The sequence below is a fragment of the Maylandia zebra genome, linkage group LG1, assembly GCF_041146795.1.
Source record: "Maylandia zebra isolate NMK-2024a linkage group LG1, Mzebra_GT3a, whole genome shotgun sequence".
Taxonomy (NCBI): Eukaryota; Metazoa; Chordata; class Actinopteri; order Cichliformes; family Cichlidae; genus Maylandia; species Maylandia zebra.
In genome coordinates this window covers 14,409,012-14,423,644 of record NC_135167.1, presented here as the reverse complement: position 1 = coordinate 14,423,644, position 14,633 = coordinate 14,409,012, and the positions used below count along the sequence as shown (strand labels likewise).

At 39.3% G+C, this 14,633-nt stretch overlaps 1 protein-coding gene across 7 annotated transcripts in view; it reads right to left on the bottom strand.

The window, feature by feature from the left end:
• ush2a (Usher syndrome 2A (autosomal recessive, mild)) overlaps window positions 1–14,419 on the bottom strand; it is a 215,815-nt gene extending 201,396 nt beyond the window's left edge. Inside the window, exons 1-6 of one of the 7 annotated variants that reach the window (XM_076881902.1) lie at window positions 14,174–14,419; window positions 12,899–13,092; window positions 12,594–12,710; window positions 11,843–12,057; window positions 11,406–11,624; window positions 6,399–6,564 (exon numbers count right to left, since the gene is read on the bottom strand). In XM_076881902.1, coding sequence (XP_076738017.1) covers window positions 6,399–6,564; window positions 11,406–11,624; window positions 11,843–12,057; window positions 12,594–12,692 — 699 coding nt within the window. In that variant the 5' untranslated portion in view covers window positions 12,693–12,710; window positions 12,899–13,092; window positions 14,174–14,419. The other 6 variants (XM_076881901.1, XM_076881888.1, XM_014413372.3 and 3 more) reach the window with 6 other exon arrangements.
• Between the last annotated feature and the right edge of the window lie 214 nt (window positions 14,420–14,633).

The following is a 14,633-nucleotide window of genomic DNA, read 5'->3' as shown; positions in this document are numbered from 1 at the left end:
TATGATGAATAAAACCAATTTAGGAAAAGTCATGAAATATGAGATGATGGATTTTCTTTTAACAAAGTTGCATAATTTTTAAATACCAAAGGAGTCCAAGTAACCCCTTTGCCGTTTCTAGTGTTAAATCTTTTATAATTTTATTTGAAACTGGAGACTGGACTTTTGAGTATTATCCTGTTTTATTGTCTAATACTTTAAGCTGTACATGGTCCCCTCCACTTTTATATTTTAAGCCATTTGTGTTTACTTTAGATACAACCTCATTATACCTGCCATGTGCTTCATCATAAAACCCTTTTCAGTATTTTTCGGCGTGCGCTCATTTACAGTAAAATCTAGGCTCGAAGTGCTGAGTTTACATAGAAAGGTGACCACGGTAGATTTTTCTCCATTGTTAACAGTTACTGTATGGTGTCTTATGGCATAGAATTGTGGTTTACACATTTGCCTTCCTGGGAGAAGACACAAATCCTTGGGGGAAACCATCTGAACACTGCCAAGAGATATATGGAGCTGCATATATTAAAGTGTACATTTTAGGAAATCCTCAAGTCTCAGGAAAACATTGTCAGACCATAAACAAAAAAGCATAATGTTCCATTGAAAAACCCATCAGACTTTTGACAAAACATTATCAGACAATATGGTCTTAGAACAAATGGCATCAGACTAAAATGTCTCCGATAAAATGTGTCTGTGAAGGTTCTCAGTCATCCAGGTCATCGTAGTCTAAGGAGCTTGGAAAGAAAAGCGTCTGGACTTCTTTGAGTTGCTTGAAGACGTTTCACCTCTCATCCAAGAAGCTTCTTCAGTTCTAAGGTCAAATGGTGGAGAGTCCCAGATTTAAACCCAGTGGGAGTTTCCCCCCAAAGAGGGACAAAGGACCCCCTGATGATCCTCTACCTAATCACATGAGCCAAGGTGTGAAAGCGGGTGTGGGTCACAATCAGCCCGGGTTTCTGGTGAGGTCATTGTGAAACCTGGCCCCACCCTATCATGTGATTTCCTGAGGTCAGATGGCCCAGGATGTGAGTGGTCGTTAAGGCGTCTGGGAAGGGATCTCCAAACTGGCTTATAGATGGCAGACAGTTGGTGTCGTAAACCACCGCCTCTGTTCAAAGATGGTCGCTCACAGTGGACATAGATGGCTTCTTTCACTCCTCTTTCAAAATGTGAACATTGGCATCCTCGAAAGAGTGACCTTTGTCCTTAAGATGCAGATGAACTGCTGAGTCTTGTCCCGTGGAGGTGGCTCTTCTACGTTGTGCCATGCACTTGTGAAGTGGCTGTTTGGTCTCTCCGATGTAGAGATCTGGGCATTCCTCGCTGCACTGTACAGCATACACCACGTTGTTAAGTTTGTGTTTAGGAGTTTTGTCTTTCGGGTGAACCAGTTTTTGTCTGAGTGTGTTGCTGGGTCTGAAATGCACCGGGATGTCATGCTTGGAGAAAAACTCTCCTGAGTTTCTCTGATACACCAGCTACATAGGGGATGAAAATGTTGATGCGTCTGTCTTTCTTATCCTCCCTCGCTAGTGTCTGATCTTCTTTTCCGTGCCTCTTTGCTGACTTTATAAACGCCCAATTAGGATAGCCGCATGTTTTAAGTGCTTCCTTTACATGTGTGTGTTCCTTCTTTTTCCCTTCAGGCTTAGAGGGTGTAGGGTGGTGGTGTAGGGTCCTGATTACCCCAAGTTTGTGTTCCAGAGGGTGATGGGAGTCAAAGAGGAGGTACTGGTCCGTGTTTGTGGGCTTCCGGTAAACTTCAATGTTGAGGTTGCCATTCTCTTCAATGTGCACAGCGCAGTCCAGGAAGGGCAAACAGTTGTCCTTTGTGTCTTCCCTGGTGAACTTGATGTTTTTATCCACGGCGTTAATGTGCACAGTGAAAGATTCCACTTCTCGTGTTTTGATTTTGACCCAGGTGTTGTCTACATATCTGTACCAATGGCTGGGTACTCTTCCTTTAAAAGAGGTGACACGGAGGAGCCCATGGCACAGCCATGTTTTTGTCTGTAGAAACCCTCGTTGTATTTGAAATATGTAGTGGTAAGGCAGAGGTCTAACAGTGTGCAAATCTGATCGGGTGTGAAGTTGGTCCTGTCTTCCAAGGAGCCGTCTTTTTGTAGTCGTTTTCTGACAGTGTCCACTGCCTCCGTGGTAGGTATGCAAGTGAAGAGGGAGACTACATCAAAGGACACCATGGTTTCATCTGGGTCCAGGGTAGGTTTCTGGACCTTGTCGGTGAAGTCGGTGTAGTTCTTGATGTGATGTGGGGTGTTCCCCACAAGAGGTGCTAGGATGGTAGCAAGGTGTTTCGAGATGTTGTAAGTGGCTGAGTTTATGCTACTGATAAAAGTGCCTCAGAGAGAAGCTTCCAGCAGGTGTTATCAGGTCAGGGCCTGCATCCTTCAAAGGACTGGTCTAAGTAGGCCGGGTAATGCAAAGGAAGGACCTGCGAAGACTAGCTGACTGTTAAATTAGACGGTCTAACCAAGCCTACAATGCACCTCCTGTTGCCTAGCAACCGCGACAGTAGCAGCTACAGCCGTGGACGACCGAAATAGAGAAAGTCTTTATTTTATGCAATTTATTTTACTTTTATTGGAGAAAATTGTGATGTTTCATCAGAGGTGTATGTTAGAACGCCACAGCCATGGCCTGAGTCCCTTTAGCCAACAGTAATGTTAACTTTAGCTAGTAAACTAGTTTTCTAGAGTAGCTCATGAAACTAGTCTCTTTTCATTTTGACGATACAAATATAATAGGTCTTATGTTATATTATATATACTTTTATACATTAAAAAGTTATCAGTGGTGGAATTTAACTCTGTTGTCTCAAATATTACATTTTAGTTCAAATTTAAGGCATTTATTTCTATTTCATATTACTTTATACCTGTATGACTGTCTGAAAGCTTTACTTAGTTATATTAAAGGGCAATATCACAGTAACAGCTAAAAGTAGACTAAAAAGATTTGATCCTTTTGTAGATTTCAAATAAAATGAAATGTAAACTGATGTAGTAAATATTCTTATACTGGATGAAAAGTTCCAATATCATAATTTTCTTAAGATTTTAAAGATATAAGAGCATTAAAACAGGCTGATGTTTTTTGGGTAATAGGGTCTAATAGGAGAGAGGATACAGACACATGACATCCTTATAAAATACTTAGACAACTTCATGACAAGAACTGCAAAAACAACTTTTTGCAATTCTTTTGAATATTTTATTTAAGTCAGCTGCATACGTTTTCCACTAAAACCAACACAATCCCACTTCGTTAAGAACATTTTTTAACTAAATATATTCTGGATACATCAAAGCATTGTCAAAGTTGTCTGTGCTTGCCTTTATTTTTCCTTCTTTCCCCTGTCCTTTCCTGCAGGAAAAACATCAGTGATTCATCACAAATTTATTTTTGTCATTCCCTGAATGAAGCTGTTATATTTTGTGTTGGCGATACCTCTGCAAACAAGAAACAAACATCTAGAATTTCTTTTAAATGATTCCACCATTTTCTAAACTACAGAGAACCGCTATTTGTTCTCATCTTCTCTGAGCTGCTGCTGGCTCCTCTTCCTCATCATCTTCCTCGCATTGCTGAATTTTCCGGCTGTTTCATCAGGGGTGGAAAGCCTCTGTCTCATCACCTCTCACTGGTGGGTTTTTCAGTCTCTCCTGACTCTGAATACTTGCGGAAGGAAATTAACCATGCCACTTAACAACAAAATCAGATAACTTTGTTAAATATCTGTTAACTATCAGATCAAAACACAATTTTCTCTTAGAATTACATGGAAATATTTTATATATCAGAGAGAAAAAAAAACTAAAAAAGGGGAAACAGGACAGAATCCTGCAGATATCTTGGGCTTTATAAGAAATGTAACGGTCTCAGGTTGTATAATATAAGCATGCCAAAAACAGCAGAAACAAAATGAGGACTTATCCATTTACTGTCTGTCTTATTATCAGTTGCTCATTACAAGATGAGAGCTCATGTAACTATGACTTCCGCATGTCATGGTTAAGTCTGTCTGTTTCCTTAACAAAATCCACAGGTCAAAAGTGAACTGTCTGCTCATTTTTTCCCAAAACCTTTAAGTACATTTGGCTTCACATCGCCAAACAGACTCAGCTTGGCCAGAAACTAACTTAACAAACTAACTGACCAACCAACCAAATCATGGAGGACCTAACCCACATTTAGTGGCAATATCAGTAATGTCACATAACTTGGCCGAAAGTGAGTCTTTGTTATACTCACAATTGTTCCGCTGAATATTTGAGGGCGATAAAACTCAGCACTTACTTTTAAAAGTTTATTTCTGGACCACTTCGTTTGACCATCCACCATTTTTCCCCAAAAATTCCTTCAACCTTGATTTGCAATGAATCCTGGTATAGGGAGGACGAAGCATAGGTGCGACCCATCCTCCAAAACTGAGGAAAGTAGGACGCATTTGTTGGCCACATTTGGATGACACTGGACAGCTTTCATCATTTCACTCTGACATAATCGGTCTTCAAATGTGGCTTTTGAAGGAAGCAGCCCCTGAATTTGGACACAGCCATGTTCTGCCAGTCTCGCACACTGATCACTTGGAAAATAATTTGGCTGGCAGGAAGCTTCTCACTTTTTTCTGAGACTGTGTCGTCTGATGTGGTTTTTCTGAAGCCTTTTAGTCTGATGGCGTTTTTTTCTGAGACCATATCATCTGATGCCATTTTTTGAGCCCTTTTAACCTGATGTCGTTTTGACTGAGACCTTTTAGTCAGAAGCATGGAACCTTTAGTCCAATGCCATTTTTTCTGGGACCTATTTAGTCTGATGCCCTTTTTTTCTGAGACCTTTTAGTCCAATGTCGCTTTTGCTGAGACCTTTTTAATCTGGTGCTGATTTTTCTGAGACCCTTTAGTCTGATGCATTTTTTCTGAGACTATATCGCCTGATGCGTTTTTTTTCCGTTTTTAGTCTGATGCTGTTTTGTCAAAGGTCTGATGGGAGGTTTGATGGGAAAAGTTATGCTTTTTTGTTTATGGTCAGACATCTGAGGCCTTTATCTGATGTCTGAAGATGTTTTCCTGGATTGCCTAAAATGTATGCCAGCTGTACTCAACAGCTAAATTTCAGATCATATTGCTAACAGGATAAATTCTACTAATGCCTGTTAAAATTTGTGTTTTGTTCTGTTTTTACAGAAAAAAAATACAACTTAGGTTGCAAGAATTTAAGGCTTACCATGTTAACCATATTTTCCCCCTACACTAGCCTTAGTGTTATTCAGAGATCCTGAAAGAGAGAGATTGTCCAGTGGAGTAATCTGTAAAATGATACCCTTCAACGGACCAGAAACACTCACATCAACACACATAGGGATCCATTTGGGGCCTCAAAACTCTCTCCACTTCACTACCTGCCATTTTAGTGTGATCAGTGCTAATGAAAGCCTCATTTTGTCCAGACCACCTTGTATTTCTTACTGAATGTTTCCTAAAATTTCTACTTCATATAAAACTTACATCAACTCATAGTGTGGAAAAAAGAAATAAAAATGAATAAAACCAAAGAAACCCAAAGAAAACACACAGTACATATATATGTAAAATATTTAGACAGAAAAAGGCACTGCATTGAGAAACTCACAAGTTCACTTGAATTGTACCGATAGATGCCAAGTTTAGCTGGGAAAAAATATTGATAACTTAATTAGACAAATGTATTTAGTTAAGAATTATCAACCAATACATCAAATTTTATGTACAAAAGCACATGCACTAAAGTACTGCTATCTAAAAAAAATATTAAAAGAATCAACAATTAGAATATATTTAAGTAAAATAAAAATGATACAGTTGTATAGGCAAGACTGTACTTTCTTTGTTATATTGTACAAATCACGGAAAAAAGTCCCAAATAACTTAAGTAACTAAAATTCAGCAGCTTTGTTTTTTGTTTGCTTGTTTGCTTTTGTTTTCATTCAGGCCATAGACTTTTGAAATATTGTGTTGAAAGTGTAAGGAAAGCATTTGTGTCTGTGTGTCTGAAGTAATGTGTATGCCCCTGGCCCCAGCAGCTGTTCCAAAACAGATGTTTTCCAGTATAATTACCACCAGCTCACAGAGTGGATGAGAAAAAGATGGACAGAGAATGAAAGAGTAAAACAGACACAGAGGATGACAGAGAAAATCAGATTATAATAAAAAGAGACAATTCCGCTTTCACAGCCCTAAGTACTGCAGCTACAAACAAAACTCATGGTAGAATGATTACAAGCGGGCTGGGTGTAAATATACACGATCAAATTCATGTACCTCTGACAGTGTCCAACCATAGCATCTTTAACACGACTCACCATGGGGATACTTAAACTATGTATTACTCACCTGCAAAACAAGATGTGTCCAGCTCTCCAGTCCTAGTCTGCCCTCTGTTCTAAAGCTGTTCATAGAAGTCTGATTGTTGGACTGACCATATCGCAGAATGATAGCTTCCCCAGACACGGTCAGAGAAAAAAACAGCCGCTGCTCTGAACTTTTCTCCAGGAGCATCCTGAGAGAAACAAAAAACACACATAAACAATAAAGGATTCAATTATGTCTGCATCAGTTGACAGTCCAAAAAGGTTCACATGAATATTTAGCAGTAAGAATTTTAAAGCTTCACCTCAGGAAACAAAGGGAAGAATGGACTCTAACACCCATGAAGCTGAGCAACACTACACACAGTCTCTCATTCTGACATTTTCACATGGAATATCAATATTTTACATGACTGTAAGGTTTCCGCTGCTACGCTGAGGCGCAGACGCACACACTCTCTACGTGTCATATTAACCACCATCACTGACATTTTATGGGAAATCATGGCTTTTATGAACCCAGAGCAGGAAACCCTATAAATCACAGTTAGGTACATGCAAGAGAAAAAGAGCATTTGAATGTATGTCTGTACAAGCACGTAGGTATAAAAGTGAGTCTCTGTGGAGAGAAAGATAGAAAGACAGGCTAAAGAAAACAAATATAAAAAAAAAAACACCAATAGGTAAATTGCTATAAGTACAACACGAGTCAGAAATTATTTCAAGTACTTTTCCTTTAACACACACATAAAAGTGTCTATTAAGGAAGGTATGCAATTATTACTGGCCATACATATTGACCTGAACATCACAGAGTCCAACTTAATTTTATGTGAGCAGCAGTCTGATATTAAGAATGATATATGTGGGGAAAAAAATACACACATTTCAGAAAACCAGTAAAAAATGTTTGCTTCTTTGTTTTAAAGCTATATGCTTACTTAAAATTAAGCAATTTTTAGACTGTCAACCTATTGGTTTATTGGATAACAAGACAATTTTGTAATTTTCTCATTTGACCACCACAGTGAATTTTAATAAAGACAATCCAGATATCTGGAGTGCATATTTTCAGCTTTAATTGAAGGAGTTTTAACAAAAACAAAATACAAATATTTTAAATACATGGCCCCTATTATCAGAGGTAAAATAATTTGACAAGTAACCGACAACCAGTTTTATGTCAATTTCATGTCCACTTCATGTCCACATGACTCATAATTCAATGACAAATTAAACAGATAAAAGTTCTGGAGTGAATTTCTAAGGATGGAACTTGTATTTGGTAGCAATTGACTAAAGCTCTCAATATGAGGTCCAAAGAAAAGTTGAGGTCAGTGTCAATAAGCTGAAAGAAAAAAAAAAAAACACCTAGTGAGAAAAAAATCTCAGACAGATAACATTACATTAGTTTAGGAGTATCTTATCAACTACATGTCAAATGTATAGCTGCCAGTAGAACTGGATCACTGTTCTTTATTGAGGATGTGACTGTTGAAAGAAGTAGCAGCATGAATTCTGAGGTGTGCAGGGCTCAGATTCAGCCAACTGCTGCAAAACCGATTGGACAGCAATTTGTAGTGCAAATGGATAATAAAAGTAGGCATACTGCAAAAGCAAACCAAGAGTTTCTCAAGACATAGAAACACTCTACAATAGCCAAGTTAGTACCACACTTCTAGGATTTTCAAGTACTACAAACAATCCTTATCTTTACAACTTGTCCAGCCCTTTTGTTTGTCTAAAAATGGTTGAATTCCTGAATAGTTATTACAACATTTTGTTGAAGTTGAAAGTTTGAATTTTAATCACATCTTTATTGCTGGACTTAAAATCCACTTTGGTAGTATGCAGAGAGGAGGAAAAAAAAGCATCGCTGTCCAAATACCTATGTACCTAACTGTACATCACAATACTCAACATACACACTGCTACTACTATCACCATAATCTGTTTCTATAAAGCAAAGCCACAGTGTTGTAAAAACCATCATCTGGAAGAACAGGTGGCTGGGTCTGTTCATTGTTCAGAGGGGAGGGATGTGAAATCACAAAGAGGGGGAGGGACACAGAGAGTGGGGTGAGGAAAGATGGACAGAGGTGAGGATAGAGACCTCCTTTCATCTGGCTTCTTTGATGGCAGCCATGATCATCTCTACTACAAAAGAATGATAGCCAACGACAGCAGCAGAAAGAGAGCAACGGAGAGAGAAAGAGTGAGTGAAGGGGGGGAGATATTACTTCCATTCAGTTGCATTCAGCCATACAGGTGTCATGTTCCACAGACCAAGACAAGACTTGTCTGTCATTTGAATCCTGAGACAGACAACTTCACAAGCAAAAATCACAGCGTGAAATTTAAAGGAGAGATTTGATCTCTGAATGATTCTCCATCTGAGTTAAACTTAACAGACACTGACATTTAACTGAACATCCACAGAGTTTGTACAACATGTATGTAGCCTGTCTGGTGTTAGACTAAAGCTCCTTCAGAGCTATCACTAGTGTAAAGATCCTGGTCACACTTATCTTTTTGGTACACTGCTGAATAAGTGAATGCAGTATGTCTGGAAATCTCCAAATATTCTTAACAGCTCACTCAAAATTTCCAAGTAATCCACAAAACAGGAAACCTGTCCTTGTTTGTGAAAATGGTGCAAACTGTTCCTGATCATATTAAAAAAACAATATAATGACACTTCACCAGATCATTTTATGTTTCTTGATGAGATAAATTAATATTACAAGTCTTTTGAATACTACTGTAGTTATATAATAAAGTTATGTAAAGCTTTTTATTGCTTTGACATTACCTGAGTGTCAGATGCATTTGAACACTACAAACGTGAGACCGAGCCCATCAACTCAAGGCTGCATTTTCCACTACTAGCATAACATAATTTTGTTAACCTGTGGTTAATGCAGACACTACATTTTTACAGTTAAGATAAGATGGTTTCTCTGCAACTGAAGCTGAATTTAGTTTGATACTTTTATTTTAAGCTGTCCATCCCTAGTCTGACAGTGTAAAAACAGCTCACTGCCAAATCAATTTAGTCCTGCTTTATCAGCTAAATTTTTGAATTTAAACAAAGGCATTATGTATTTTTTTTTTTAGCTTACTTTCAATTTCTTGACATGCCATGTTGTTCAAATCACCTGCCTTAAGTGTTGCTGTATGTAGGAAGAGATAGGGTTGCGGAGTAAAGCCAGCTGACCTCTTTGAGTGTGGGCAAGCGCCTTGTCTATGTGAGTGTGTGCATGTGTATGTGATTGCAAGCTGATCTGAGAGTGTGTAACTCTGCACCACGCTACCCTTGCCTGGAACATACCAGCACACTCTCATCCACTGTCTCTTACACACAACATGTCTGTGACATGACAGCTAATTGTTTCCTGATGGTTATACTGATCTCACCAGACCTGACCTGCTCCTTGTTATTGGATCGATATCACAGGGCTTTCTCTTTCATGTAAATATTTGTAAATCATATTTAATGTCATACTATCATCATATATATACATTTTGACTAAACTTCACAGTGGTCTAGAAGGAGTGGTTTATATGTCATCGCTACAACAGGATAGTGTAGCACTACTCTGATGCTATATAACAGTATTTGAGACCCAGTACTAATAATTGACTATATTTAAATACATTATCCTCCTAAGACCCGAACTCTTCCACTACATGCATTTTTAATTTTTCTTTGATATTTGGGCATATTGGGGCCTGATGAATGTAAAAACAAAGAATTACCAGATTTTTTTTTTTTTACCTTATTTTTGTTTTTAAGAAAAATAAGAGCCACAAATGAGGGTATTCGTCTAAAATTTTGATAGAACAGTAGCAGTATAATGTCCTCGTAAGTGGATATCAGGCCCTTGTAGAGAAAAATTTAGTATTTTGGTCTAAATAACCCAAAATGTGATGTCCACATACGTGGATGCCAGGTCCTAGGAGGTTGTATAAAATTTTAATATTCATGTGTGTTTCACCCATTCCTAGTATTTTGTCCTGTCTTTCTCCCCTCAACCCCAACCAATCTCGTCAGATGGCTACCCCTCCTTGAGGCTGGTTCTGCTGGAGGTTTCTACCTCTTAAAAGGAGGTTTTTCCTTCCCACTGTAATCAAATGGTTGCTCATAGGGTGTTGTCTGATTGTCTGGGATCTTTACTTTACAATATAAAGTGCTTTGAGGTGGCTGTTGCTGTTATTTGGAACAATCTAAATAAAACCTGAATTGGATCAAATAGATATTCAGTCTTTTTCACCTGTTGCAATCATACAAAGGGAACATCGGGCACAGACCTACCTGTCCTTTTACTGACTTACTGCAATGGTGATGGTGTTTTTCCCAAAACAAATTTCACCATTTAGGTTTTTGTTTTGTTTTTTTTAAATAGGATTTGTCAAGAAAACAGCCACGCCATCTTCTCATGTTCTGCCTCTATTTCATCTGATTGGCTTCTCTTTTTCATGAACTAGCCTTTCCAATTCCTTTTTTCCACCTGATTTAATTGGCTTCTTTGCTGACTGTAAACATGGCTTCCAATCAAACGGAAAACATTTCAATCAAAACCTAATGCATTTTGCTAAATATTTTTTTTGTTTCCAACAACTACCAGAACTGCAGCACTTTACAGAAGAAGGAGAGGGTTTGAAGGGATGATGCAACTGAATGATTAGCCAAACCTCAAGTAATAGAAAACATATATGATAACACGCACGCGCACGCGCACACACACACACACACACACACACACACACACACACAATTAAATAGCTGCCATGTACATGCACACACAGCTATCATCTGTCTTTTGCTTCTTATGAGTTAAGAAGTAAACAATCATTGTCTGTCAAGCCATCTAAACATTTTGTACTGCACAATGAACTGTATGATAAGACTAATAATTAATCAATTTTAACAAAAGCAGTACTCAGTGGATGATTCGATTTAAAGAAGGATTCTTATCTCCAATTATGCAATGACAACTGTATTCTTACAGCTTACAAAATTCAGACTCACATTTCCCTAGCAGAGCTTGGTTTTATCCACAATGCCAAGGTGAGGGAACCCATTGCTCCAAGTTTCTGTGAAGGGGGAGTGACCAGGCACCCATCCTGGCCTGGCTGAAACAACAAACTGCTGGATCCACTAGAAATCCCATCGAAACTGTTAGAGGTTCCAGCTTCTCTCTGAGTACCAGGGCGAGTGTCGTTAGTGTCTTCAGTTACACAGATACCCCTGATGGAATGAAGTGCAGGCATGTCAGTATGTTCTCCCTAAGAAACCAAATAACTTGCAGTTATTAGCAAGACACCGATTGTAATGTCATTAACACAATTTAATAAATAAGTCAATTGTTTTATTTTTTTAATTGATTCATTTTGCTTTGCCTTAAAGGTTTCGACAGAAAATAACTAATAAAATACCTGACATTACTCTGAACTTAATGAAGCTACCTGTGTGCAGCCAGCAGCAGCGGAGCATACGGAGGCGTGGAGGATCTATAGGGACACTCTTGGACACAGAAGGCCTGATAACATGTGAGCAGTTCAGCCTGAGAAGAAGGTGACTGACAGTAGCTGCTCCGCTCTGGAAAGCCACAGGTGTAACGAGGCGGCGAGGTCGACACGGGTTTAAAGGCAGCAATGTTCTCCATTCGTGGGAAGTGTCCCTGTGAAAGATTGAGAAAGTCTGATAATCCCTTTAATCCTGGTGTCTTGCCATGTTTTTGTAGCTTTGGGGACTGCAGCCACAAACATTTGGATACAATAATAACTTGTAAGGCCATATACTGTATTTGAATCTACTTCAAAGAAATAATAACAATATCAATCACAATGTAACACAAAAAACTTTGTATAGAAAACTCTTACAATTGCATGTGATGTATTTATCAAGATTAAGACCTTTACAAGCAAAATAATTAAAATATATAGGCATATTATTTGAATTAGTTCAACTGGAAAATGTACTCTTTGCAAATGATGTATCTGAAGATGTTTTGAGATACAAATGTGGAAAAAGCATAGGTTTACATGATGAAATTAATAATGATGTAATAATTTTTTTTCTTCAGATTTATTTTGACTCACTGCAGCAGTGCCTCAACTTACCTGGACAGAACTATTATTAATGGGTTAGGGTAACCCTAGCCTGACTTCTAAACAGCATCTGAATCAGAAATGATAATCTTTAAGCAGCTCTTACCTGTGAAGAAGCAGGTTTTGGACAGAGGCTGAGGAAGAGGAGAGGTAACCAGAAAAGAATATGACGCCACCTCATCCTCATGATGTTCTGCCTTTTCATCTTTTGTTCACTGATGTTCTTCAGGGACAACAGCCACAGAAAGATAGGCCAGAGATTATTTTCCCTCTCCCTTTGTGCAATTTCACCCTCTTTTTCTGCAACTGACAACATCCCAGAGGCATCTGTCTTGTCCTTCCAACTTCTGTGCATATCATTTCTATTTCCCCACTTGCTGTCATTACATAACTTATGAAGTGATTCTCTACCTCCGTTCATTCTCCATTTGTTGTGTCCTATGCCCCATGTTTGCCTTTCCCTTTGCACATTGTCTCCCTTCGCCCCTGCCTCTGTTTTCCAGTCTCCCTTCTCTTCAGTCCATCTCAGGCCTTTCGCTCCACAACATTCCAGAATCAGTTTCTCCGAGGGATCCAGCATCTCAGGTCTGGACTTTGGAACATTCCTGCAGGCAGAGAGATGTTTCTGAATTTGGATTTCTTTTGGAAGAGTTCTAGCAGGATTTGAATAAGTGATGACTGTCATGCTTTCATGCTTTAAGGGTAACAGTAACATTTTTTTACAGGCCAGTGCTCCTGGGGTGAAGCTATGACTCTTAGCTCTCTGTTACACTGTCCCTCACAGGCACACACATATACACACACACACATGCACACAAAAACCGTAACCAAAGCCCTCACATGATAGGTAGGATTTTACAATCTAGAGAGGGAAAAGAGAGAAGGAGAGAAGGAAAGAGAGACCTGGTCAGACCAAAATCCAACATGAGACAAATCTGGGGAGAGTGAAATGCCATGCAGGCTATTCCCTAGCCAAAGCCTACACTATCATGTACAGCTTGATGGAGGCACAGCTCAGCTGATACTGCTACATTGCTTTTTCCTTTTCTTCATTTCCCATTGAATTAAACATGCCCTTTTTCCTCTGGCATCTGGCTCCCAGGTTTTATCCAACCAAACGGGCTTTCACACAAGTTTGTTGGAAATTGAGGCTTAGCGGAAAGCTCTCTTCATTACAATACTTAGCAGCTTCAATTTCGCATTTAGACGCACAAAAAGAGGCCAGCAGTGCAGTCATCTCTAGTGTTAGATTACTTGGTCCAGGCTTCAATCTATACTATCCGTTAGGAGACAGAAAAGCTTACACTTTATCTAAAACCGCCTACAAGACTATGTGCTGCGCAAATTTGTAAACCTATGCAGATAACAGCCTAAAATATGTGGTACGTCTATGAGATTTACCTGTCGTTGCGGACTCCCCGCACAAAGCTCTCTCCCCATCACAAGTGCAGCGCCAACAAACATTCAACCTGTTGCTCTGACATGAGTCGTACAAAACAAGCTACCTGTTCCTCCACACACCTGTCTGTCAGCGGTAACAGACGCCGCTCCAGAAGAAAAAATAGTCCTTTCCAAACATGACTTGAATTCTTTTTTGCCTGTTACAGTTCAACAGAAAAAAAGCCAAACCAAAAACTGAACTTGACAGAGCTCCGCTTTTGTTTTGTTTTTTGCTCTCTGTCTTACCTCTCTCATTCAGAACATGCGGCGCGCGCTGCTAAGCAGATTACCGCGAGCTGCCATCTGGCCAGCAGCGCCCGAGGCGGCAGGATACCGGGCACAAAGTAACGGCGGTGAAACGTTACACTGTTGTGAACCAAGTAACGGAAACTTGAGAGCCCCGGAGGCGGCATGAGAGCAAACAGTGCGACATATCCGTTTTGCATCTGTTACAGAACACCAAAGATTGTCTTTGACAGCAAGGCATTAATTTGCGATTTAAATAATTACCCCCTGCCTGGTAGTAATGTTTTACCCCCCACCTACGTGGGATGCGTCTGGGTTGCAGACAAGTGGCTCTCACAGGAAAAGAGGAACGCTATCAAGGTCGCTAGGCAACGCTGATTTGCTCCGGCCACTTAAAGAATTGCAGGAAATCATTTATAATCTCATGTCGTTCATATATTATTCATTTATGTACATATTC